General features: G+C 56.1%; 2 protein-coding genes across 2 annotated transcripts in view; both read right to left on the bottom strand.

Moving 5' to 3' along the window:
* The window catches only part of LOC109435251 (uncharacterized protein C1orf226 homolog), a 244108-nt gene that overhangs the window by 57063 nt on the left and 160351 nt on the right, over nucleotides 1-26694 (bottom strand). The window lies entirely within an intron of this gene.
* LOC141569378 (uncharacterized) overlaps nucleotides 1-26694 on the bottom strand; it is a 72617-nt gene that overhangs the window by 19058 nt on the left and 26865 nt on the right. Inside the window, exon 3 of the mRNA XM_074322435.1 lies at nucleotides 17877-17948. Within this exon, the coding sequence (XP_074178536.1) occupies nucleotides 17877-17948 (72 nt within the window). The remainder of the gene's footprint in view (nucleotides 1-17876; nucleotides 17949-26694) is intronic.

Raw genomic sequence — 26694 nt, 5'->3', positions numbered from 1 at the left:
TCCGGGCTGTGTGTCCCACGCTGGAGAACTCATCTGCGGCCTGAGCACCCCCAGCCCCCTTAGATCCACGCGACCAACCCACAGCAGTCAAATCTCCGGCAAATTATGAGTCAGGAAAACATGACACCGTTTCTTTTATTTTAAGGAAATAGGCTTCAAATGCCTCTGACCGTCCGTGTCCCTTTCCTGATGCCCTGAATAAAGACCCTTGGTCGCTCCTCGCCCAGGCACGCCCCCTCCCCACCCACTGGATTCCCTGTCCCAAATGACACTCCCTTCGGAGGCTTTAGACCATCTGCCTTTCAAAATGTAAGCGGTCGGTCCTGGCCCCTTGCAGTGGTCTCACGTGACCAGGATGAGCACTGGCCCTGAGGTGACCAAAAGGACACAGCTGACCCCTGACCCCTGGCTAACACGCAGGTCACACAGTCGGATGTGATCGACTCAAAGTGGGGGAGAAACTGGCCATGACAATACTACGCGGAGACTTCTAAGAGGAATACAGAGCCACCCAAAGGTCCCCAAGCCCCGCTCACTCAGAGCCAGGGCGCCCGCAGGGTGGCTGCCCCGCCCGCAGAGCAGACCTCCAACAAGACGGCGCCAGTGCCCACACCTGTAATTCCCTGCCAGTCGCCTTCTCACACACCTACAGCCTTCCTTAGGGAAGAGACTGACAGCCATGACGCCAGACTACTCCCTGGAGAAGTCTTGTTCTGAAGGAAAAACACAGTGGGAGCCTGGGGGAGGCAGCACACAGCAGCTGAGAGACAGGCGAGAGAACCCTGTAACTCTGAATCCCATGTTCAAGAAGCATCTTGCGTAAGTGCATTTCTCTGGTCACCACCCACTCAAGAGCTACCCTCTGCCAAAGAAAACAGTGGCTGGCAGGGAGGGCGGGGGCCGAGCACGTGTTAAACGCTTCGTCCTGCAGTCACGGAGCACGAGTCAGCCCACCTCCACACGCCTAAACCACATTCTAGAGACTTCTTAAAAACCCCTAAAATAAAACTCAAACTGATTCCGGAATCATGAGAAGGAGTGAGGGAAGGCGTACGCAGCACAAGCCTAACACACAGGCATCAGTGAAAGCTCAGTAAGCGACAGAGCTCCCGGGAAGCAGCTTCCGGCGGGCGCTCAGGGCTCCGCACCCCTCAGCCTCAGGAATCCAGGCATCGGCTCTTTCGCCTCCAGACCAGCGGTCTAACAAACAACACGACGCCTGCAGTGCGCGCGTGGAAGTAAAGTGTTAGGGACCAGTTTCGGTGCCTGTGTCACTCAGCCTCGTGGAGGTTTACGCGTACATGGAACCCGGATATCTTCTTATCCAACCCGGCAAAATCTGGGGTAAATGTTAGCAGCTCCGTCTGAAGCTGCCCAGTCCCCCTCGCCCCACCCGTCCAGGCGCCCACAGCCACTCTCCTGATAACGGCAGCACCACCAGCCCGTGGTTCAGATTCATAATGATTTCCAGGAAGGGGAGAAGTCTGGCCTTGCCATCTACATTCCCCCATCCCACTCCTTTCTGCAAACACCCCAATAGCTGCAAGCAGCTGCACAGATGGAAAGCTGGAGCCTGCTGCACGTGGCAAGATACCAACACAGACGTGCTCAAAGCAGCCGTGCTCACGGTGACACCAAAGGGGCCAGAGGCCACAGAGCCCCTCTCGGCTCCCGCTGTCCCCTCAGCACCACGCCCGTGGGTCCCCTACCCAGCCACCCCTGCCAGGCAGAGGGAACACACACACAAGCCGTTTCACACCCTCCAGCATCTGACTAGCTCTTCAGTCTCCCAATGAAAACATGGACAAAACTGGAGGCAGAGACACATGAGCTGGAATCTGGAAGATGATTAAAGGCGTGGGGATGTGGCTGAGGGAACGCGCCACCGTGGGACAGTCCGAGGGCCAGGGCCAGCCCGGGGCCTGAAGGAAGCCCCACTGTGAGGCGGGAACGGAGGAGGGGGTGCGTGGACAATAAACTGGGTCATAAAACTCCTATGTGCCCCTCGGGCAGGTGACAGCGGTGTCGCATCACCCAGGAGCAGGGCTGGAGGAGGGCGAGCGTCCCCACAGGATACAGGGGGGCCGGGGGCAGCGATGTGAGCCAGGCCTGTGGTGGCAGCGGGTGAGGAAGGAGCCACACACACTGAGTCGGGTCTGCACGAGCTCACACTCACACGTCTGACCAAACCCCTGTCCAGCGCTGCACCAGAGAGGACAGAGCTCCGTCTCTCGGGGGCCCTCACTGAGACGACATAAGACTTTTCAACTCAAGGCTCTTGAGATTAAGTTTTCTGATCACTTGCAACAAAAGCACCTGAGCTGATACTGAGTATAAACTGGTGTAACATTTCTATGAACCACGTAACAATATGTGTCAATAGTCTAATCCTGTTCCTATACTTTGACCTGACAGCTTCATTTCTAGGAACCTAACCCAAGCAGATAATCCGAAACACATGCAAAGATTTATGCATAATGATGTTTACTATAAAAGCACAAGCTAGGAAATAAACTGAACGGCCCACGTTAGAGGAAATGTTAGATAAAATCACACCACATCGTTTCTTCAGGATAGAATGTTATGAAACCGCTATAATAGTATGTTTACCAAGTTATTAAATGTAAGGTTAAATGTTTCACCTGCAACGTTACTTAAAAATTAAGATTCAAATTGTTTATGCAGTATGATTTCAACTGTGTAACGAAAATGAAAATTCACAAAAACACTAGAAGAGAATGAGCCAAATGCTAACAGTGGCCGCCTCCGAACAGGGCATTACAGATATTTCATGGGTTTCTCTCTTCTTCAAATGCTCTACAATGAACATATCACTTTGATGGTTAAGGAAAAAAACAGTAAAACTATACCCCAAAATTAAATTCTTTCTTCATCATATTGGACAGAATCTCTCTCCTTAAAGGCTTCACACAGGAGTTCTGTGGTTCCGACGTGAGGAGGACGTCCTAGACGACACATGGGCACCCAGGACAGCCTTTTAGATATTAAAACACAGTCAAAACCTGAGTTTTGCCCTTTCCAGATTAGAGCCCCTGTTTCCCAGCCATCCCCACAGACCAGAGTGGGCTCGTCAATTCGTGAATCCATTCCAGGGCGTCTGTATCCCACTGGAAACGTGTTGTTCTGAGCTCATGCCAATTGTCCCAGGTGTGGTCTGATAGCCAGTGCCCAGGGCCTGGGTTCTCACTTCCCTTGTTCTGCATCTCTCTTAATGTGGCCTGACTCCCCAGTTCCTTCCAGCTCAGGACAGAGTGAACAGAGCAGCCCAAGTCCTGAGACAGATGGAATTTTCTGTGGGGAACTCCTGACTCTCCAAAAGTCATCCCCACTCCAAGAATTCCTCAGGGGCGCTATCACTCTGAACTTCACTCAAAACCAAGCCCAGCACTTTCTAAGCCCCAGGGGCTGGAGGCCCAGGAAGACACCGCAGAAGCCCTGTGCTTCAAAGCTCTGCAGAACAGCCTGTTGCCCCAGTGCCAGGCCGCAGGGCCTCACACACACATGGCCCGTGGGCCAGAGCTCTACTCAACCTCTTTGCGTGGGCCCAGGGCAAGGGGGTCGCCACAGCCTGCAGAGTCCCAGGAGCCCCTCTCCACACCTCAGAACACGCACAGCCTTGTGGGAGGGGAGGCGGCATGGCTCAGTGTGCTTTCTGCGTCATCACACAGGAGTGACCTTCTGGGAAAGGATTGGAAAGCTGAATTCTAGGCCTGGTGGAATGAGTCACAGAAAGGCCACCAGGGTGGAAACCACCAAACAGTCACAAGCCGCTACCTGGGTACACACACTCAGAGGCAGGCTTTCCCGTCTGGCCCATAGGAAACCCCCTTCCAGAGGGGCACTGGGAAAGGGACAGCAAGGGCCAAGAATATTTTTCTCCCAATTCACAGATGGAAGAACTGAAGCCGAGGACACGAAACGGGTTTCCTAAGGTCCCACATGGTGACGCGCCCCAGTGCCAACCGGCTCTGTGTACAGACGTGTGGCTTCTACTGCAGCCACTGCCTCCTCTCACAAGCTAACTGCATCAGCCACCCTCGGGACTCCAGGGCCAAAGCCGTAACATGCTTCCCACTTAACTTTCATTTGCATACAGAAGTCACAGTTCTTCATTTCAAGTGGGTAAATCAAGCAATTAGGCCAGTCTACTGCAATTGTCCTGCAACCCAGAGTTATGTGTTTTAGCTACAAATTTCTTAAATGTTAAAACCAGTCTATTCAATTGTACCTCAGCATAGGTGTGGCTGGGGGCTGGCTGTTAACGTTGGTGGTTTATCCGAGCTCACTGGCCCTGCAGGAGAATTTGCAAGGATTCACACACACACATCACACGTCACAGGCAACCCATGCTCTGTTCTCCAGGATCAGAAAGGGGTTTCCAGGAGTTCCAGTTTCCGGGATGCTTCTAGTTTACAGAAAGCACTACCACCACTCAAAGTTCATGATGCCCCTCCCTGTACTCCTCCCAGAAGGGTGGGGAGACAGGCTGGGGGACACAGGCTCTGGCCAGCTCTGTCAGTGTGCCGTTTACACTCAGCAAATGGGGTCACGCCATGCACTGCCCCTCACAGCGGTTTAGGGGTTTGCTACAATGTGGGCATGTGGAGAAGCAGCCAGCACGTGGCAGCAGCGCCCACGAACGTGCTGTGCTCTCCGCCCACCATCGCAGGACGTCTTTGTAAGACGCTATGAGGAGGGTGAAGCCTCCATCCAGCACCCTCCTGCCTCAGGTTCCACAGAATTCCAGAAGCAGACTCTAGGAGATCTGATGGCCAAATGCATTCGAGCTGAGGTGGGGGATCTGGTGACACAGGGGGCTGGAACCTACCGGTGATGACACAGCAAGACACCTGGGAGCAGCTGTGGGGTGTCTTTGCTGCAGTTCGTCATCCATCCCTGTTTGCTGAGTGGCTCTACTCACAGGACATTATGCTGAGGGATAAACATGATCACCACCCCCCACCCTCCCAGAAGCTTACTATCTAGCTGGGGAGACAAGGCGCAAACCCCAAGATGGTAGGACACCTTCCCTTTCCGGCACCCTCCACCGGACAAGAAGAAATCCAAGGGAAATGATACCATCATGCAATTAAACACAACACAAAACCAGCAGGACTTCCCCCTTTTGTTTCTGCTTCTATTCAGTCAAAACACCACCTTTCAGGTTTGCCTGTGTGTGGTCTCTACACTGGCCTGAAAACTCATTGAAGAGAGACCGAGTATTTCTTCATTACTTACTATACAGCACCCAGGACGATGCCATTCGCAGTTAATTATTACTCAAAGACATGTACTCTGCCCTGAAAAACGTGTGTCCTGTGCACTTGCCAGTAAATGAGCACGCAGGACGTGGCCTTGCTAACCCACAAGGGAACGGGAAGACGAAAGGAGAATCACCAGTGAACTGTTTTAACCACGCTTTGCAATTTCTAATCTAGTTACGGTTGGAAATGAAAAGCTGCTGCCTGAACCAGCAGAAGGGTTGGGCGTGAAAAAAAAGAAGAGGGACAAAGGTCCTGGGGCCTCCAGCCCCTCTCCCTGGATTCATCCACTCGGTTTTCGGACCAGCCCTGGCTAACTTCAGCCGGTCTGCTCTCCCAGGCAGCCCTTAGGTCTCTGGTACCATAGAATACTATGCTGAATTGTGTCTGTTCCCACTTGTCTCCTCCACCATGAGCTATAAAATTTACTATTCCTTACAAAGGTATCTATCACCACAGAATAATACTATGTATCTATCACCATGAAATACTATGTATCTATCACCATGAAATACTATGTATCTATCTCCATGGAATACTATGTATCTATCACCATGGAATACTATGTATCTATCACCATGGAATACTATGTATCTATCACCATGGAATACTATGTATCTATCACCATGGAATACTATGTATCTATCACCATGGAATACTATGTTGCATTGTTTCCATTCGCCCTTGTCTCCTCCCAATGGGGACAGGCCTCCTTCCTTCTGTCCTGTTCCCCTCGTCCCCGGCCTCACACTGCTGCTTCACTGCAGCCCCAAACCCGTCTGGACAATCCTGCATGGCATGTTTTCCATGTGCATTCATCATTCATCGCAGGTAGTCACAAAGCACCTACTGTGTGCTGTGCACTGCCCCTCCTGAAATCCCCAGAACACACGGAGTTCTCCGCTAGGCTGAGGCCCCGAATACGCTGAGTGAATGAACTCACCACAGTGCAACACACAAAAGCTCGGCACCAAGCAACCTGCGGAAGAATGAATGGGGCACGGGGTAAAGGAAGCCCGAGTGGCCTCAATGCTCCCATTTGCCGTCCCCGTTTCCATTATCGCCACCAAATAGGTTGACTTCCTCCCCACAGGCAGGTGACAGATTTCCAATTTACCACATTTCCCCTCACATCTTTAAAGACCTGTGAACGCTTCACACAGTATAAAAATAATCCAGAGTACAGAAGGGAAGGTCCGGCACCCAAGCCAGACGACAAGGCCGTAAGCCTGAGAGACGACCCAGGTCCTCCCCACACTCAGTCCTGCGACACCGCAGCACGACCAAACGAGAGCCAGGCTCCGCTCCGTGACAAAGAGCGAAATACCACGAGTGCAGGGGAATGCTTAGAGGACACCCCGAAGGAACACTCAGGACAAGAGCTGCCCGGGAAACGCGGGATCAGACCTGGGAAGAGAGCAGGCCGCCCAAATCTCCACACGTGGGTGCTGCCAGCTGGCCTCCAAGCCCGACTCGCACACCATCGGCCCCACCCGCAAACACAGTCCAACCTCATACCCCTTAGCCCCGCTGTCTATTCACTCACTTATTCTGACGACAGCTCACCTCGTGTCCCTGGTCTGACCTCGGCGCACACAGTGGGTCGCATGGGGCTGCTGTCAAGAAGCTGACCATTGAGCTGGACATATCAAACTATCAGCAAAATCCAATCCAAAACCAACGAGGGCTTATGGGCTAGAATAACAGGACTGAATGACTGGGGCGGATCTGGCCGGAGTGGATGGGACGCAGCGTGGAGAGAAGGGCCAGGAATGGGGAGCGGCCCCGAGAAAGGTGAGCAGCGTTTCAAAATGAGAGGGAGGCATGACAAAAGGAAAGGAGACGGTCGCGGTCACATCATGGTCACGGGGGAAGCGGGAGGGTTCAGGTAGGTGCCCATCTGCGTGACGTCCAGGGTGACACTTGAGGAGTAGAGGAATGTGCAGTCTGAGACAAACTGGAAAAGAAAAGTCCGTTTGAGGAGTTTATTCATTCACGCACTCAACATGGACACACAGCCCGTCCTGTGTGCCGGGCGCTAGACGCACAGGGGTGTCGTGTAAGCACGACAGTGTTTCCAAGGACTGGGGCACACAGGTCCCAGACAGACAGCAAGGACAGTGGCGACCAAAGGACAAAGTGGTGAGTGCTGTGAGCATAAGGCGCTCGTGAGGCAGGAAAGCTGGGGCGCCGGCTTCACGCTGTTAAGAGAAACAGTAACTCTGGCATTAATGTTAACAGTCACCAACATTGCTACCCTAATGGCAGCTGCCACTTCCTGAAGTTACTACATGCCAGGCACTAGGCTAAGCACTCATTTCCTCCTCAGAGAACCTTCTAGTACCCCCACCACCCACTTCAACCAGTGAGGAAGCAAATTTGACAAAGAGTCCAGAACTACTGAGTGGCAGCCTGTTCAGAGAACACCAGCTCTGGCAATTCCTCTACTAGACACGGGCAAGTCCAGTGCAGACAAGCGTCCGGGCACAGATCGGGCAGCACAGCCAGACAGCCGCTGGCCAAGCCCCCAAGATAACGCTGGAATGACACTCCAGCTCCCGCAAGCTCCCTTTTCCAGACCTCAGTGTCTCAACCCCATTACAAATGCCTGTCCCCGGGTAACAAAGAAGTCACACTTCTCAAAGAATTACCACCCCCCACCTCCCCTCGTGGCTCTCCAGCCCAGGCCCAAAGGTCGGCCAAGAGCTGCCGATGAGACTGTCTCGGACCCGTGGGCCTGGACCACGGTGAGGACACTGGGATCTCACCAGCCCCGCGTGTTATGTGCTCCTTTTGATGGTGGGATTGCTTCAGACAGAAGGCCGTTTTCATTCCCCCTTGGAACCGAGGGCGCGCCTTGAAAGCTTCCAGAGACCTCTGCACAGACACAGAGCTTCACAAGGAAATAGGGGCTGCAGTGCCCTTGAGGAAAGCTCTTGAAACAAAAGGGCACAGTGGCCCTGCTTCGTTCAGCCTGGGGGCCTGTCCTCGGTGAGCCCAGCCGACAGGTGGAGCAGCAGGGTCTCGCAGCCCGCCGGGCCGGCCCGGGCCAAGCAGCCTGCCAACCGGTCCGTCTGCCCACTGAAGGAGAGAAGGTGCCGTGGAGAAGGGGCTTCATTTTCCTGGGGAAATGGGACGTGCAGGGCCTGGGAGGTGTGGAGGCAATGCTGAGAAGTCATGTTTCAGCAACAGATGCAGGTGGAGAAGGGAGTGGAGGTGGCCACAGGCAGACCAGCTGGCACGCGTGTTGGAGGCTGTGCTGGGGGCTGCGTGTGCACCGTGTCCCTGTACAGCCCTCGCTGACGTGCCAGCTGCACCCCTGCGGAGCGGAGCCGGGCGGCCCTGTGGGCGCCTCCCCCAGCAGGCTGGCAGCTTTGCCTCAGACCTTCTTGCAAATACTTGCCAAAAGCTCAGATGGGAAGATGATCTCTTAATGAAAAAGAAGGAAAGAAACATCCATCTAGAAATGGAAACTAGAATCTTATGATATTACAGGATGGGGGCAGCGGTGAGAAAGAAGCGCTTTGGGAAAAGGGTCAGGAAGAAGCAGGACAGATGGGCCTCATTTCTGAGAGGCTCCCCTTTCCCTGGCCCCTCTGCAATCGGGAGGTTTCCCAGGGACTTGTCAGAGGAGGGAACAGACAACGCAGCTGAATGCAGAGGGAAGCCGAGAGAGGTCGGTCTTTGGGCTGCTATTCAGCAAAGCAGACCAACACGTAGGAAGCGGCGGAGAGGAACAGGAGACCCAGGTGGGCACGTCTCCGGGGACGCGCTCTCCTCCCTCTGCTCAGCCTGAGTGCTGGTCCAGCTGCCTGAGCCCCGGGCCACTCCCGCTTAGCTCTCCCAGGGTTGCTTCTCAGCAGCCCACACCCCTGGGCCTGGTTCCCTAACACAAGTGTCACTTGTGCCCCTTGCTCTGAATTTGCAAACCCAACGGCCCTTCCGCTAATCATCCCACCTCAACCCAAGCCTGCCTCACCAGGTCTCACGCGCAAAGGGCCTTCCTTCCCGCCAGCTCATCACCGGACGAAACCTCACACTCTTCTGAGAACCTCTGCTGAGGCCTTTTGCGTTCAACAGAACCAGCTTAACAGCAAAACTTTCACGCTGGTGTCTGAGGCACATCCTGAAAAACCTCAGAGGCCAGGTGGACGGCCCAGACCAGCAGTTCTCAGACTGGACACACACCAGAATCGCCTGGAGGCTTCCTCCTGGGCCCCAACCCCAGTTTCCGGGCCAGCAGGTCTTGGGTGGGACCTGAGACTCTGCGTCCTCAGGTCTGGGGACCATGACTTGCGAGCCTCTGGCCTAGACCACCCGAGTAATCCAGGGCAGAGGGTTGGGAGGCTGAAGACGGAGATGCCATCGCTGACAGAAAACCCCAAACAATGCCCTTCATTTCATGGGGACAGTCACCCCCTAGCTGAGCAGCAGTGCACCCGTTAGCTGGGCACCAGCCACACGCCAGGGGCCTCTGGTCTCTGTTCTGAGTGATCGGGAAACTGCCAACGCTAAATGAATGGGGTAACTGCAGTGCTGCAGTAATCATTATTATCATCATCATAATTAATGGGCCAATAAATCATCTTGACCAGAGGGATCAAAAGTCAGTGACAAACACAAAGGTCAATTACAGGATCGGCCAGGCTCTCATCCCTCTTGCCCCCCCCCGCCCCCCTCCTTAATGGGGGAGGAGGAAGAAGGGAATTTCGCAGCCATCTGGGAGAAAGCAGCAAGAATTTCTGGAATCCCTTATCTTCCTCTGCCAGCCCAAACACAGATCCTCAAGCAGCTCAGGAAGTCCAGGAACACACCCCGGGAGTGTGGGGACGGCGGGCCCTGCTCCCACTTCACCTCCGCTGGGCCAGGAGCAGGCCTGGGCTGTGAGGAGGACACGGAGGGACTGGGGGCTGCCCAGGGGGCCGCTGCATGAGCGTGCGTTCTGCAGAAAGCAGGACGGAGCCAGGAAAAGTGCTCAGAGAAGGGTGAGGAGGAGCCTGGGAAGACGCCAGTCAGCCCGGCACAGGCCAGGCCAGGAGAGCCGGAGCCGTGCCTGCCACTAAGTCGGGGCCGCCCGCCCTGAGCGTGGTGGGTCCTGGGAAAGTGCGGTCGGCATGTGGGGCCAGGGAAACGCTAAGGGAAAATCAGACGGAGGCCAAGAGGAGAGCCGCTGCAAACGCCCCATACGGGCGGCTCCCGCTTCAGGTGGGGAACAACTGCCAGGTTCTGCCAGAGGGGTCCCAGCGCAGGCCCCCCCTCACTGAGCTCTCCAGGAAAGAGCAGAAGGAGGACCCCTCGCTGCGGGGAATGGACGCTGCTCGCCCCAGGGTCTCACCCCTCTTTTATTGCCCTCCTCAGCACCAGCATTTTTCCAATTCCTGAAGTTCTCAGGTCAAGAAAATGTGTTCAGAGAGGAGAAAGTTAGTGAGTGACCAACTGGGGAACAGGCATCTGAGGGGCCACCATGGGAAAGGGGGGTGAGGCAGATCCTGTAGGAAGGGCCAGAGGGCGGGTGCTGTAAAAGTCACATGATCCTTGTAATGCCACCTACAAAACGTAAAGGTCACCAAATCTCAGTAGCTGCCAATTTACAGGCCTGGGTTTTAAACAGTGGGAAGCGCTGGAGGCCCACCCTCCAGGACCTGGGCCTGCCCTCCTCTCCGACCTCACTCAGGCCAGGTCACCACCCACGACACCCACGTGCACTCACTTCCATTCTCATTCCTGCCCGTCCCGTCCCCGCGAGCCCTCAGCCACCAACCGGTCTCAGCGAGGCTGCTTCCTGGTCAGCTCTGAGGCTCTGCCCAGACGCCACCTGCTCCAGAGGGCTGCCCAGCCCACGGAAGTGGCCCACCGCCCCCCACCCCCACCACTCTGGGGTCCTTCACCCTGTGTCCTCACAGGACGTACCAGCAGCTGACATTACCTCAGTTATTACACAGCTGAACTGTGACTGGTCTTCCGCATGTGAACACAAGGTCCATGAGAAGAGATACTCGCCCACCTGTCCCCAGAGCCCAGAATGTGGTCAGAGACGGATACCTGGTGACGGATCAGAAATCTGACTATGCAACGGTGGGGTCTTTTGCACCTGAATTACAGAAAACTCACTTGCTTAAATAAGAATTAACAGACCACTGACAGAAATACCCCAGTTTATCTAGACTAAATCACAAGCAGAAGCTCTTGAGGGCCGTAAACTTTTTCCATGTTTCGACTAGATGGAGGCGGCCTCGACAGGGATGCCATTCCGGCTTTTCTACAGCGGCGGTTCTGGGACACGTTCTGCATGTTCACAGTTAAAATGTTCAGCAGGAAAAGACCGTTCTGAGCCCTTCCGTCATAAACAGACATGATAAAGACATCGCAGCACACATCCTATGATGCAAATCCAAACTGCACTTGTGGAAGATACTCACAGAACGTTAATACCACCCTAGCGCTCACAGCTGCAAGAAGGAAACGGGAATGTCTGTCACGGAGTCCGAGGACGCCCGTGATCGCGACGCTGTGTTCACCCACCTCCGGCGCTTTCCCCGAAGACTGACGGTAGCCAGCCCCTCACTCTCTCGTGCCCTAGCTGAAGTCGCTCTGGCAGTTCCCGGTGAGTGAGAGTTGGTCTTAGGCCGTGTGACAAACGTGAGTGCTGCCCTGCTCCCTGAAAAGCCGTTTCAATAAAGCAAGTGGCCCAGGCCTCAGAGGGACGCGAACAAGGACACCATCGAGCTCTGGGACGCGGCCCGTGATCAGACTGCGCACGCCCAGCTGCAGCCACAGGAAAACAGGAGCCCAGCTCTCGCAATGAGTCGGAGGGACTGCATACTGAGCCCGCCCCCAGCAGGCCCCCAGCAGTTCCAAAGCACCACTGGCTTATGCACAGAGCACCTTTCTCTGGGACTCCCGCTGGCCAGAGCCCAGAGGCCCGTTCTGCTGAGGTCCAGGACCTGCGAGGCAGCCCGGCTCCCCCAGGCAGACAGGACAGTCTAGCTTGGTCCTGGCTTCAGGCTGCTGCTCGCTCTCCCACAGCAAGAACGGCACATCAGGGACGCTGACAACACGATGTCACACCACCACATTTATGTGGCCCTGGGAACACCTCCAAACGCTTTCTCATTTCCGATCAGCACATAGCTGCATGAGTGCAGCCAAATCGGGCCCAGGCACACAGCCTGGCATCAGCCCAGCACGTCACCTGGCAGCTCGGACCTTGGGGAGTTTCAAATCTCTGACAGCAGCAGCCAGGTGGGCGTGGGCCTGGACGCCGGCCGCAGCTGCACGGCCGGTCTGAACCTGACCCCACACGGCAGGAATGTGCCCTGTTGGCCAGTGACCTGTGCTTCCGCGAAATGTCCCCAGAACTGTCCCCTCTACTCCAGCGCCTTCACGGGTCTGTACACACCTCTGCAGAAGGGAGGGGCACACACAGGACCCCACACACCTGACACTCAGACTGCTCGACATCTGCGCCTACGCCATTTGGCAACATATGTATCAAAAGCCTTAGAATTCTACGCCCCTCAAATGCAACAATCCCACTGAATAATGTGTTCTGAGGGGATAATTCCGAGTGTACCCAGTGCTGACGGAGAGCTGTGAGAAACTGGGAACAAGCTCAGTGTCACACAACAGGACTGCTTAAATCAATTATGCTACATCCACTTAATGTAAATATATTCAGCCATTAAGAACAATGCCGGAGGGAATTATTTAATGTCACCAAGTGATCTTATAAAGTATTAAGTGAAAAAGAAAGATTACAAAAGCTTCTCCACGGCAAGATCTCATTTTTGTTAAAAATATTCCATTTCTGCTAAAATTACAGCCTAGGAGGCAGATGCTAAAGGCTTTCCAGCGGCTACTTCTGGCCATGGGGTACTGGGAAGTCCTGTTTTCTTTTCTTCTTCTTTTTAAAAGCTTTTATACAATAAATGTGAATCAGGCTTTATATTAAAGAAAAGAGAAGTTATTATTTAAAAATAATTTGGTGCCCTGTGGGAACACGTCACAGGCCTTAAGCTCGTCTGTGGGGACGGTTCCTCATCTGAGAGCCAAGAGCCCAGGACGTGCGGGATGGCAGGGTACCAGCCAGACCTCAGCTCAGCGTGACTCGCTGAGGCCTTGAACGACAGAGCTGGACACACACGCACCCCGGCAGGGCTGCCCTATCTTGATGCTGTAATTACAAGGGCTCCCGTCTGCAAATACGAACATAAATCCACAGGTGGCAACGCAACTGGGAGCAGGAGGAGGAGGAAGGACTTTGCTTTTCTGGCCCCCAGGCAGCAGCTGCTCATCACGCGCAGCCCTTCTGGGCTCCCGGGGGTGTGAGGAGCGGCCGAGAACCTCAGGGTCTCCTGGAAGGGGAGACAGGAGGTGGCAGCCAAGGTTCAGGACTAAAATCTGACTCCAGAGAAGGGAGGGGCTACGCATGCATTCTCTCCAGAATGTGCATGCATAGTTTTGTGTTGCCTTCGACCCCGAATCCTACGGCCACACAGCGTGCCCGTCTTCCCAAGAGGACGGTGTGGAAGAAGAAAGAAGAGCTTGGCACACACGTCACACGCGCCAGGTCGGCACCAGCAGCGTCAGGCACACTGATGACGTGACATGATGCTGAGAAGGGCGTCACCTGTCTGCTCGTCCTCTGCGAAACACACAGTCCCACTCTGGGCAGGAGAAAAGCAGCCAACAAACCGCACCCGAGGCTCAGTCTACACGACGATGGGTGCCCGTCAGAGTGGTCAGGTCACCTGGGAAACCACCACAGGCCGGGGAGGGATTGTGCGTCATGTGGTGTGTTACACAGGCCCCGGCAACAGCCAAGCACAGCTGTGCAAAGGGTGGGTTTGGGTAGCAAGAACGTATCAGCCTGGCTTCATCAATTGTAACAAATGTGCCACAGCAGTGAGACGTCAAGAAGGGGGAAAGGGGTGTGGGCTGAACAGAACTCTCTGTCTACCTTAGCGACAACTCTGTCAGTCCAACACATCTTTTAAAAAGGTTATTTTTCTGGGTCGGCCAGATGGCTCAGTAGGTTACAGCGCGAGCTCTCAACAACAAGGTCACCGGTTCAATTCCCGCATGGGATGGTGGGCTGTGCCCCCTACAACTAAAGATTGAAAACGGTGACTGGACTTGGAGCTGAGCTGCGCCCTCCACAACTAGATTGAAGGACAATGACTTGGAGCTGATGGGCTCTGGAGAAACACACTGTCCCCCAATATTCCCCAATAAAATTTAGAAAGAAAAAAAAAGCTTATTTTTCTAAAAATAAAAAATTAAAAAAAGGAAGAAACTCAGTTTGGCCATAGAATTGTGCAATGATGGACATGACAGGCACAGAGCAGCCAGGCTGGGGCGGCCCCTGCCAGCCCCGAGAACTGCGTGTTTCATTCCCAGGCGAGGGGGACTTGCTGAAGGTTTTAGAGCAGAGGGGTGACTGGCCTCATGCTGCCCAGGAGCAGTGACCAGGCTGGGAGGAGCCCTCCAGCTCTGTGAGGTCGGAGGGACCCACGTCACATGCATACAGGGCCCTGTGTGCAGGGGCGAGGGAGCCGGATTCTTAGCTGAGTGCCCAGCCGTGCATTAAATGCAGGGGTGTCTGGGAAAGGATCTAAGTGAAAATCATAAATCAGTATGAGCTCTTTCAATAAACAATCTGGCTACTGACGCCCTCCTGGTCCCCTCAGCAGGGCACAGTTGTTTAGTTTAAAGGCAGCCAAAGTCTTACTTAAACTAAGTGTCATCCTGCTAAACAAAGACCAGATGTGCAAGCCAACGCAGAGGTCGGATCCAGTTTGAAGAAAGGATTTCTGTGACAGAGAAACCTGGGTGGGGGGGGATATCAGAAGGCGGCAGGTGCTGAGGACAAAGGACAAGGGGCCCTGGCTCGGTGGGTCCCGGGCGGGAAAGGCAGAGCCTGGCCTGGAGCCACGCGAGCGTCCTGCTCGGCCGTCCCATCCGTCATTCCTTCAGGAACCCGGCCAGGAGAACCCACTGTGTATTGTGCCCTCCAAGTCCGTGCTTAGAAGGCTGCCCAGCCCCACGGCCCAAGTGGGAGGGAATCTCTGGGTGGCGACAACCCGGCCCAAAGCAGGCCTGGCCTAGGCTCCAGGACTGAACCCAGCCGACGTGACCCACCCTTGTGGCCTCAGTGCCGTATGCCTGCTGCTCAGTAAGGAGCCGTTCTCTACACCATCCAAAGGAGGCCCTTTTTGGAGGCTCGGAGCCTGTCTTCTGTCTGTTATCCTCGACGACATGATAAATGCAGAAACAGGTCTCTAGAGGGAAGCTTCCAGAAGGGAAGAAAGTCCAAAGACTCGTGAGGATAGCTGAGGACACAGACTTGGGCCACACTGAGAAGGGGGAGCTTCCCAGGCATGGAGGCCCCAGGCCATGCAGGGCACTGAGCACAGGAGGCCTGGGACCCCACGGGACCCCACGTGCCTTGCCCAGAGCTCAGACTCCAGCCTGGAGGTGACAACCCACCCCCAAACGGCCCAAAGCAGACGCCGTCAGACACATGAGCCAGGCAGCAGCGTGGTGGTGGGCAGCGGGGCCGGGGGACAGGCCGAGGGTGCACTGCAGTCTGCAGGGCCACGCGGAGGATGACATGGGCCTCCCCAGGTAGGAACAGCGACACACACCTGAGAAACTCTTAGGAGCAAAACCCGTAAGGTGACTGATGTGGGGCCGCTGAGGGAGGCGTCTACGGCACCTCGAGGTCCCCAGCTTACGTCCCCACAAGGACACGACACCCTTCAGTGAGACAAGGAGCCATCAGAAGAAAAACACAGGGCCCAGGGTTCCGAGCCGGCAGGAGGCCGTGGAAATGATGAATTCGGTTCCCGACGTAACGAACTCAAGGTACCTTTGGGACATCCAAAGGGGGTGTCTCCCAGGGTACGCCAGCCTCAGACTCTACATGAAGTTTATGAAAATCAAGTGCCGGCCTTATTTACATCCAGTGCTGGCAGCCTTCCCAGACTGGAGGCAGGCACCATCGGGGACACAGATGCCGCTGCCTGGGCAGCCGTCGGTATGTTCTTGGGGCTCTCTGAGCCAGGGGCAAGCAGACCACAGCCCTGCGTGGGCTCCGTCCCAGCTGCGAGCTCTGGACTGAACCCCAGATATCGCTTGCCAGCTCTGTGACCTACGCCAAGTTACTGAACTGTCTGTGCCACAATTTCCTCATCTGTGAAATGGGGTGACATTCATACCACATGGATCAGGTGACATGAAGCCCTGTGCACAGAGCCCACGATGGATGACCAGCCCACGAACCCACAAGCCTCCATCTTCAGCTCAGAGTGCACAGGGGAGCGAAAGGCAAGCAGGGCCCCCCCACCCCACCCCAGACGGTGAGCCAGCTTCTCCTGGGCTTCCGTCTGCACCGCCCACCCACTGCCCTCGCACAGCAGCAGCCACACAAAGGGCTGGCAGAGCACAATGACGCACTACAGATAAGAACTGTGACCCTTCTCGTCACTCTGCTGATCGGGGCTAGGCCAGCACTGCCCTGGCCAGGCTGGGAGGCCTGCGTCCGGAGTCCACCGAGCACCCAGGAGCCCGAAGGCCTCCCCCACCACCGTCCTGCCCAGCGTTAGCCCCGCCCCCCCAACATCAAAGGGCAGAGTGGGAACAGTCCTTTCCACGGAATCGCAGGCCCTTGTTCTTCACAACCGTAACTGCAGCCAAAACAGCTTTGAAAGGGAGAGAAGAAAAGAAAACAGCAGCCCGACCTCGCAGTGAATTGGGGGGTTGGAGGAAACCGCACCCCGAGTTCTTGCCGTTAATGCTGGCCAGTGCAAACAAGCGACTGGACAGCAGCCCAAACAGCTTGCTGGCCAGTTAACTTCATCTCTGATCTAATGAGCTGCTCGTTGGAAGCAGGTCACAGGGCCACACGGCTGATTCTTCTCAGGACAGAGCCCGGCCAGCAGTGTCCTCACGGTCCACCTGACCCCCCACCCTGCCCTCCAAACGCGCACACTGGAGCAGCTCCCTCACGAGGGCATGTGCCATGCTCAGCACACAGCTGCTTCTGCTCACTCTGCTGCGTGGACCAGTGGGAAAGCGATGGTGGGAATGGACTGAGCTCCCAGAGTGCCCTGCACGGCTTCCCCAGCCGAAGAAAACCTGTGGAAATCCCACACTTGCTCTTAAAAACGCAAGTCCACCTTGCTCACATCACAGTAAACGGCTTTACTTTTTTAACGTCTTGAGTAATTAACAGCCAACTGTCAAACCTTTTTTACTAAAGTCTTTGAACAGAAAGACTCTTCTCTGTCCCGTGCACACGTGCTCCAGGCATCAGCGCGAGGAGCAGGTCAGGGCCCGGCGACGACTGCACCCTCCAGCCATCACATCCATTCCAACCGGGGCCCTTCACCAAGGGCGACACCAAGTCAGAACAGCTTCCCTGCAGCGCGGGCCACGGCCCTGGGGTTTTCCAAGGGGCAGCAGCTAAGAGCCTGCATCCGGCCCAGCACAGCCGTGGCCCCACTAAGCCCCACGCCCACGCAGCCCCCCCCAGCCCCCCAGCAGACTCCACCCCGCGCAGCCTCCTCCCGCCCACGCCCGCGCCGCACTCACCCGGATCCGACGCATGGCAGCCACGATCTCCAGTCTGCTGTTGGGCCGCGGCACGTCCAGGCTCCCGACGTACTGCAGGGGAAGCAAACGCCGGGTCAGAGGCGTAGTGAGGGGCCCTCGTCAGCGTGTAAGCGCTGCGAGGGCCTTTGGAGGTCACTCAGGTCATCTCCCCATTTCACAGAGGGGCATGACCAACAGCCAAAAGGTGTGTTGTAGGGGACCGATTTCTAACTTTATTTGTAAAAACCGACTGAAGGAGGTTAGTTACTGCTTCCGCCCCATGTTCTGAAGCAGAGGCGCGGCCAGCACGCGTGTAACCCCGCAGGCCGCGACCCGGAGGCCCGGGTTCCCATCTCCCACCCCTTCCCTGCAGGACACCTGCCTTTCTTTGTGTCAGTCTCCTCATCTGTAAAGCGGGGCTTCAGTAAAGACCAAATGAGTCGGGCTATGAGGCTCTTAGACAAATGTGCCTTGAGCACAGTAAAATACTAAAAAAAAAATTTTTTTTTTAATTAACAGCAGCTCATTCAGTTAGCCCTAGATAGCAGAGGGAACACACTTGAATGAGCTCCTAATTGGATGAAAGGAATGGACTGCTTGTAATTTATTTAAAAATTTAACCTGATTCTATTTTTATTTTAAAAACCAAATAACGCAAGTTAATGTTTAGCGTATCAGGACTTCCTCACTGCAGGTTATTCAGGTAATGTGGAAACATGCAGAGCAAAAGGACACAGCGGCCACTGTCACACTGCCGTCCGTCTCCGTGTGCTGACAGACCTATGTGCTCACAGACACCGCGGTGTTTATGTTACGTGGAAAGGCCCATCGTATTCACATCGTCTTACAGCCCGGCTTTTACTTTAGACACCTTCTGAAAGCTCGGGCACCTTTCTCCCCACGCTCCCAGCTCTGTCACATGCCACGATGGCCCCCACTGAACAACACGCACCCTACGTCACGAGCACAGCCCTCCTCCAAGCAGCTCTCCAGGCTGGGTTCCTGCTGCAGGGCTGCTGGGTCAGAAGTCTAGACTCGCCCCTCAGCGGGATGGGGCAAGACATGCGGAGGCCAGCCGCACGCGGCAGCGCCACCCCTCCCACACAGACCCCTGGGGCCACCTCTCCTCTCCAGCCCAGGGGCACCCCTGACCTTCAGCGCCCCAGCACCCATGCAAGAGCACACTAATCAGGGCTGAGAAGAGGGCGGCCGTCTGTGCAGGACGCCCATTTCCTGTGCTCAACGGAAACAGCAGGTTCTTCCTGAAATCTGGACCAGGACTGGCCCCAGTGAGCAGGGCTTCAAAACCTAAACAGTGCACAACAAGTCCCCGAGTATGGGCCTACCGCTTGTGCCAAACACGGGGAACGTGGTTCCGAGCGGCCGGGTCCAGGCCCACGCAGGAGCCTCACCAGGACGGCCGGGCCGCCTGCCTGCTGGGGAAGCACCTGGGCACTCGCTCAGGTAAGCGAGGCTGCTAGATCGATCTACGAGTGTGGCAGACTGAACTGTGGAGCCCTGCGGCATGTCACCGTGTCAGGGGCCTGCACAGCCAGGAATGATGCGAGGCCCGGCTTGTGACCGCCCAACCTCCAAGGCCCTGCAGCCAGGGCGGTCCGCACACGCCTGCCCTGGAAGCTGCTCGCCGAAGGTTGCTGCCCTGAGCCCGTGCAGGAGGGACTGACTTGGCTCACGTCCCCTCGGCCATCGTGTGAGCAGCAGGACGTCACGACCGAGCCAGGTCACCATGACAGGGGAGCCTGGGGGCTGGACAGTCCTCCCACACGATCCCTGCCACCTCGGGAAACGGCCTGCTTCCAGGAGACCCCAGCTGCCCAGACCGGACCCACCCCTCCTGCCCCCCCGCCCGGCGGGGCTCTCCGTCCTCAGGACAAGTGCCGCTGGACTGAGACCCCCAAGCAGTCAGCAAACATGGGTGCGGGGCACCGGGGACAGAAGCAACACAGGAGAGGAGGCGGCCTGGCTTTGGACAGGTGTCCTAGTGAGAGCCAACTCTGCATGGGAAGGTCACCCGAGGACGTCCATCGCCTGCACCCTGTGGGGCCTCCTTCTCTCCGTCAGCTGCACCTTCACACACATGCACACGCAGTGCACACGTGTGACTCACCTCCCCCCACAGAGCACGCACACGGCCGCCCTGCACACTCACTCATCACACACTCGCGTCCTCCTTCTCAGTCATGGGAAGGAAATCACAAGCCTGCCCCTGAGAGTGAGTCTGGAGCAGGTGACCCAGTGGCACTGCGGTGGCACCTTAGGGTCTTTCGAAGACACTGAGAGGAGCGGAGTGGGGCTCAGGTCTGCGTCGCCACCCAGCACCGACCCCCCAGACTGACGGCGTGAGTCAGAGAGCAGACCAGTGCCAGGAGCTGGGCAGGACGGGAAAGCCTACTGCTCAGGGCCAGCCAGACGGCACGGCGGGGGGTGTGCGTGTGAGTGTGTGTGAGTGTGTGTATGTGTGTATGTGTGTGTGTGAGTGTGTGAGTGCGTGTGTGAGTATGTGTGTGTGTGAGTGTGAGTGTGTGTGAGTGTGTGAATGTGTGAGTGTGTGTGTGTCTGTGTGAGTGTGTGTATGTGCATGTGTGTATGCATGCGTGTGTATCTGTGTGTATCTCTGTGTGTGTGAGTGTGAGTGTGTGAGTGTGAGTGTGTGTGAGTGTGTGAGCGAGCGTGTGTGTATGTGTATGTGTGTGTGTGAGTGTATGTGTATGTGTGAGTGTGAGTGTGTGTGTGTGTGTGTGAATGTGTGTGTGTCTGTGTGAGTGTATGTATGTGCATGTGTGTATGCATGCGTGTGTATCTGTGTGTATCTCTGTGTGTGTGAGTGTGAGTGTGTGAGTGTGTGTATGTGTGTGTATGCATGCGTGTGTATCTGTGTGTGTGTGTGTGTGTGTGTGTGTGTGTACACACTGGGGGTACGTGTCTAACCCGCCACAAGAGCATCTCTATAACCAACTGTCACCACCTGCATGACGAGCTTCAGTCCCTCTCGAGGCTCCATCTTGAGCCAGAGGAAGCGTAAGGCAGCCTGAGACCAGAGCCAGGGCTGCACGGTGGCCCATCACCCACGACTTCACTGGTCACGCGAGCCTGGGATGGCACCTCCCACTCCCAGTCCTGAACCTCGTCTGCCTGCTGGGCTTCTGTCACCTCCCACAGGGACCAGGCAAAGCCAGCACCCTGCCTGCAAAGGCTGATGCCCGGGCCGGTGACCCTTTCTGCCTCCTCTGCAGGCCCCTGGCTGGGCTCCGGCTCAGCGCCTGGGGAAGGGAGGTGCCACTTCCACACAACAGACACTCTGCCGTCTCCCCTCCACTCCAGGCCCGCTCCAAACCAGCCTCCCCAGGAGGCCAGGGTCACCTCTTTCCAGTGTTGGCCCCTCTCCTAAGACGTGCCGTGCTTGCTGTCAGTGCTCTGGAGATGACAATCAAAGCCCCCAGCGTGGCCAGCACAGCCCGCAGGCCAGCTGCAGCTTGCCCCAGCAGCCTCTCTGTCATGCAGAAGGTCCTGGGACACAGCACGTCCCCTCCCTGCGCCTGGAGTACCGCTCCTCACACCCTCTCTGCAGTCCCCCAGCTTCTGCAACCCTGCAGCTCTCTGCCTCCCCTCTCCAGCCTCCCGCTGCCCCCAGGGAAGCTGAGATGCTGTAACACGCTCAGCGCTCCCTCGTGGCACATACGTGGCTAAGCACATGATGCATTGTTTCCTGACTGACCGGACCTCATACAGGTGCAGGCACAGGAAACCCTCCACACACCTGACTGCACTCTTCCACGACCAAACACATGTCCATCCCAAGTGCTTGTGGGACAGGCCCACTCTGGGGAAGGGCACGGGGGCCTCAGTGCTGGGTCCTGCCTGTGTGCGGGCCACACCACCCCCCCCATAGTCCTCAGTGACTCTAAACTCACCTGACTCGCCCAGCCACCTGCCTGGACCTAAGCCAGATGCCCTGACACTGGCACCTCCAATTTCTGGCTTACCCAGAACTGACGGCACAGCCACCTCCCCGTCGTGGACTTGTAACCGCCCACCGTTCTACTCTGTAAGAACTCGGAGAGGGGGTTCCGCCACCTGCAGTGTCCCTGCTGTGACATATGGCAGGGCGTCCACTCAGAACACCCACACACAGCTTGAGGGGGGCAGGGGAAGCAGTTTAAAGCTGTCAGGCCTGCTGCTTTTTCATCAGCACCTAGAAAGCAAACCCAGAAGGACGGAGCGGCTGTGCTGGGCGGTCAGGACGTGACCCTGTCTGGTCAGTTTTATCTGTGGCTTCATCTTCCAGATAAGAGGCGCTCACAGCCAAGAGGTTCCCGGAGGATTCCAGGCATTCCGGCGGTTTCTGGACAACCCCAGCCTCCTGGGGCCTTGAAAACCTCACGAGGCTCTGCATGTGCCTCTCTCACCTGGTGCCTGGGCATTCACTCCTGAAGACAGTGCTAAAGTGACCTGTGCTGTCTCCTGATGCAGAGCTCACAACACGAAGCGGCGGGCAGCAGCCTGACAATCACCAGTGTCATCAACCTGTCAGACTGCCTGCCACCGCCGCCCTCAGGGAAGTCCCTTCACTTACAGGATTTCTGTCAAATGTGTCCAGAGACCAGAAAAAAGCTTATGTACGAATCACAACTAAATGCATCTGAGAAGTCGGACAAACCGTGTCATCAGACTTGACCTGCATCAAACAGCAAACGTGAAGCCTGGAAGATGCAAAACTGCTCGGCAGCATGTGCGCCACACGCGAGTGGCCTGGGACACGAACTGTGGTGCTCAGTTAACACCAGTGTCACTTTGGGCTCCCTGATGACACACGCGCCACACTGAGGCAAGAGGCCAGTGACGGGCCACTGGGAGGGAACGTGGGCTGTGTCCTCGCCACGGCTTTCCTTGGCCCTAACAGCCTCTGGAAGACAAAGGCTATTAACTGAAATGGCAGAAACCCTGAAGGCGCTGGAGAGGCACCTGAGAGGCACCTGAGCAGGCAGAGACTGGCGGGGACTCAGCCCAGAAACACAGGGCTGCAGCCGGTGAGACGCGTGTTTGCCCAGCGCAGCCCCCACCCTCAAGCCAGCTGGCGCTCGAGAGCGAATGGCTCACTCAGCCGGCCTGGGGGGCAACACGAGAGGCTGGGCAGCCGAGGAACGTGAAAGTGAAGCAGAAACCAGTACAACAGGCTGTCACACGGGGCGCCCCCGCTGTCCACCCGCCCAGGCCCAGGGAACGCCCCAAAGTGCACAAGTGCAGGTGGCTCCTGGGAGCCCACACAAGGGGCAGCTGCCTGCCCCCCAAAGGCAGACCAGACACGAAAGCAGGACCTGTCTCTTCAGTAGAGGACAGCAGACTCCTGTGGGGCTGTCACCTCCCCACCAGGGCTTGCTGAGTGCACGCAGCCATCTGAAGGTGCCCCCACAGGGTCCCTTCCCAGCATTCCCTGGGTCTGCGCTAGGCTCTCCTCCCTCGCGTGTCACCAACTGCCTCCCCAGCAGTGGGGGCCCCTGGGGGCTGGGACCTTGCCCGGCTCCTTTCTGTCCTCTCAGCCCTCAGAACAGCGCCGGTCACAGTGCTGATTAAATGAGGGCGAATGCACCACCGAGGCTAAGGGACCCGAGCCAGGACGCAGTCAGTGTCTGGACAGCAGCTCTTCCTGCAGAAGCCGCCCCTGGGCACAGTGCAGCGTTCCTCTGAGCAGGACTCTGAGCTGGGCCAACGCTCTCGCCTCATTCAGCATCAAACAAGCAGCATTAACTGCAGCGGCCACCGCAGCCCAGGTTCTAGGCCCCTCACGCGGCTAAGTGCCCTGGGGGAGGGGAAGGACAAATGGTGCCCAGGCCCCCCCTGCCCATGGCTGAGGGCCCCTGGGGTCCCGGGGCTGAGGTGTGCGGGAGGGGCCATGGGGACGCAGGACGGCCTGTGACATTTAGCAGTGTCCTCACCCCGCCGGCCCCACCCTCTCTACACACATATACACACTCACACACACTCACACTACACACACACATTCACACACAACACGCACACTCAGACACACCAGAAAAGCTTCCCAGATGCTTGGAAAGCAGCTGCACACCCGTCTCTATGTGTCTGTCGTCTAAGGAACGAGACGCTTCCCTGTCTTCCTCCCCGGCCGCTCCAAACAGCAGTGCTCCTCAGGCCATCGGATGCGACGGCGTGACTACTGATTGCGGCTCCGTGAGGTCACAGAGCCCTCCCTGCTCCTCAGTGCTCAGGGCGGGCGCCAGGTTCTCGTGCTGACTTGTCTTTATGCTGACACCATGCACGTCTGTGAAGGGACGGAGGGCGGACAGAGGGGCAGTGGACGCGTGCGCAGGCTGTCCCCACGCGGACGGTGGGCCTGGCCGGTGCTCCTGCCTGCGATGACCTGGAGAGACTGCCAGGCTTCCGGGGCGTTCACAGCCCCTTCGCGCGTCTCTCCAGCCCTGGGTTCCTGGTTGTCCCACAGGCGACGGTGTCATTACGTGTAGCTCTGGTCAGTGTTTCTCGTGGCTTCTCACTGCACCTTAGGCTCCCCCTTCCCTGGTTTTTCCCGGGGAGAAGCAGCCCGCTGGCCACACCAGCACCCCTGCCAGGATGCGGCCGTGAACTGTCCCACACCTGCGCCTGTGATGCAGGCCAGAGGTCCGACCCGGGCCGGGGCGTTCATTCCGGAGTGGGGAGTCGAGAGGGCAGAACGTGTGTTCAAAAAATACCAAGAAGTGAAAAGACAACCCACAGGATGGGAAAACACATTCACAAGTCACATCTGATAAGGGACTTTCATCCAGAATATAACTCTTACGGCTCAATGAGAGACAAACCCAAGTAAGCAATGGGCAAAAGCAACAAGTATCATTTCTCCAAAGACGACACATCAGGCCCTCAAATAACGCCATTTCTTTGTAGCATTGGTGAGATCCCTTAGGAACTTAACTCTGTTTATGTCGATTAATCTACAGTGAAACTGGTGTCTTTCGATGTCCTTTCACCTAAAGTCACAGAACCTATGAAGGATGTTAAGTGAGGGTGTACTGTGCACAGACGGCAGTAAGTGCAGGGAGCGAGTCCCGCTCATCAGTCATCAGGGAAACCCAAGTCGCCATGAGATACACTCCACGCCCACTGGAGGCTAAAATAAAACAGACAATAACTAGTGTTGAGCAGGATACAGACACTGGAATCTGCACGTTACTGTAGGAAATAGTGCGATGCTTTGGGAAAGTCTGCCAGGTTCTCACCAAGTTAAGCAGCGTTACCATACGACCCAGCAGCTCCGTGGCTGGAGCAGTTCTCACGCAGGCGCGTGGCCACACAGAAATCTGCATGTGAACGTTTGCAGCCGCATTACGCAGAAAAGCCAAAACATGGAAACAACGCAACTGTCCCTCTGGATGGACGGATAAAGCAAAGGGTATATCCAGACAGTGTGACGGTGTTTGTCAGTGCAAAGTAACGACGTGCTACGATAGGGACGAACCTGGAAAATACTATGCTAAGCGAAGGAAGCCAGTCACAAAAAGCCACATGTTATGTTTCCACTTATTGGAAACGTCCAGAACAGGCACAGCCATAGACACAGACAGTGCGTTCGTGGATCCAGGGATTCGAGGGGACCCAGTGGTCACGCACAGCTGCACGCACAGCAGTGCACTAACAACCACAGCTGCACACACCTGACGGGAATCCCATGGTGTGCGAGTTAGATCGCAGCAGAGCTGTTACTGCTCCTGAAATAACTGTCCCCTTTGGTCTGCCGTGGACAGACAGGGCAAGTGGCTCCAAGCTGAGCTGTGATGAGCTTCTAACACGCTGCCCTTGGGTCAGCGACGAGCCCGGGCACCGGCCGAGCTGCTCAGACCTCCCTTCTGCTGCTGGCTGGCGTCTGATGCTGGCATTCGTCACATAACAAATCCCTGGGGAAGTGAGACGTAGCTACTGAATTTTAACTCTAGTTCTATAAGACACATTTCCGTCCCCTCAAGGATCTGAGTTTTTTCTTCGTTGTAAGAGCACAGAAACCCACTTCATACTCCCTCCCACTCTCTAATGCAGCAAAGTGAGCCAGACGCTCAGGGAACAGGCAGTGTCTGCAGCATGCTGCCCCTTCCAGAGCAGACAGTCCAGACACCGCCCGACTGCAATGGCCTGGGCCACCCCACAGACACAGTACCGACCGTCCAGGCAGGGATATATTTTTAAAGACGCAGCAAGAAAAAAACAAACGGTAAAACAATACATTATACATTTTCCAACTTAAAAATTCCAACATTCAAAGACTATGACTGAAAGGGAAAAAAGAGCAGGTCACATCATGGGGGATTAAACTAAGGAAACCGACTTTCAGGGCTGAAAAACCACAAAGCGGACCGTGTCACCTGACACCCTCCAGGCTTAGACCTGAAATTATAATGTCTTCCCTAAGTCCCGCCACGAGGTCAACCAGCTGCGCTTACATACCAGCGCTGACAGGTCACCACCTCAGACGACAGCTCTGTTAGGAGCGTCTCCCTGAAGGAAGAAAACTGGTCTCCACAAGGAGTCAGACTCGACTCTCCTCAAGGAGCCTCTCGTTGCCGCAGCCCCAGGCCTTCCCTTCTCATCTTTGCAGCGCAGACAATGCTATGGAGAAACTTCATTCTTCTCCCCAGAGAGGCATCTCAAGTGCCCCGGCCAGGCCAAGTGTCACCGTGAGGGCCCTGGCTCAGGCACAAGGACAGGCAGATTAAAAAAGGGGACGCGCAGAGGAGCCAAGCAAATGAGCGGGAGAAGGGACAGAGCTGAGAGACAGCAGGGGGCGCCCCCA

This window comes from Rhinolophus sinicus, linkage group LG17 (assembly GCF_036562045.2).
Source record: "Rhinolophus sinicus isolate RSC01 linkage group LG17, ASM3656204v1, whole genome shotgun sequence".
Lineage (NCBI taxonomy): Eukaryota > Metazoa > Chordata > Mammalia > Chiroptera > Rhinolophidae > Rhinolophus > Rhinolophus sinicus.
The sequence above is the reverse complement of the archived record's forward strand: the minus strand, read 5'-3'. Positions and strand labels throughout refer to the sequence as shown.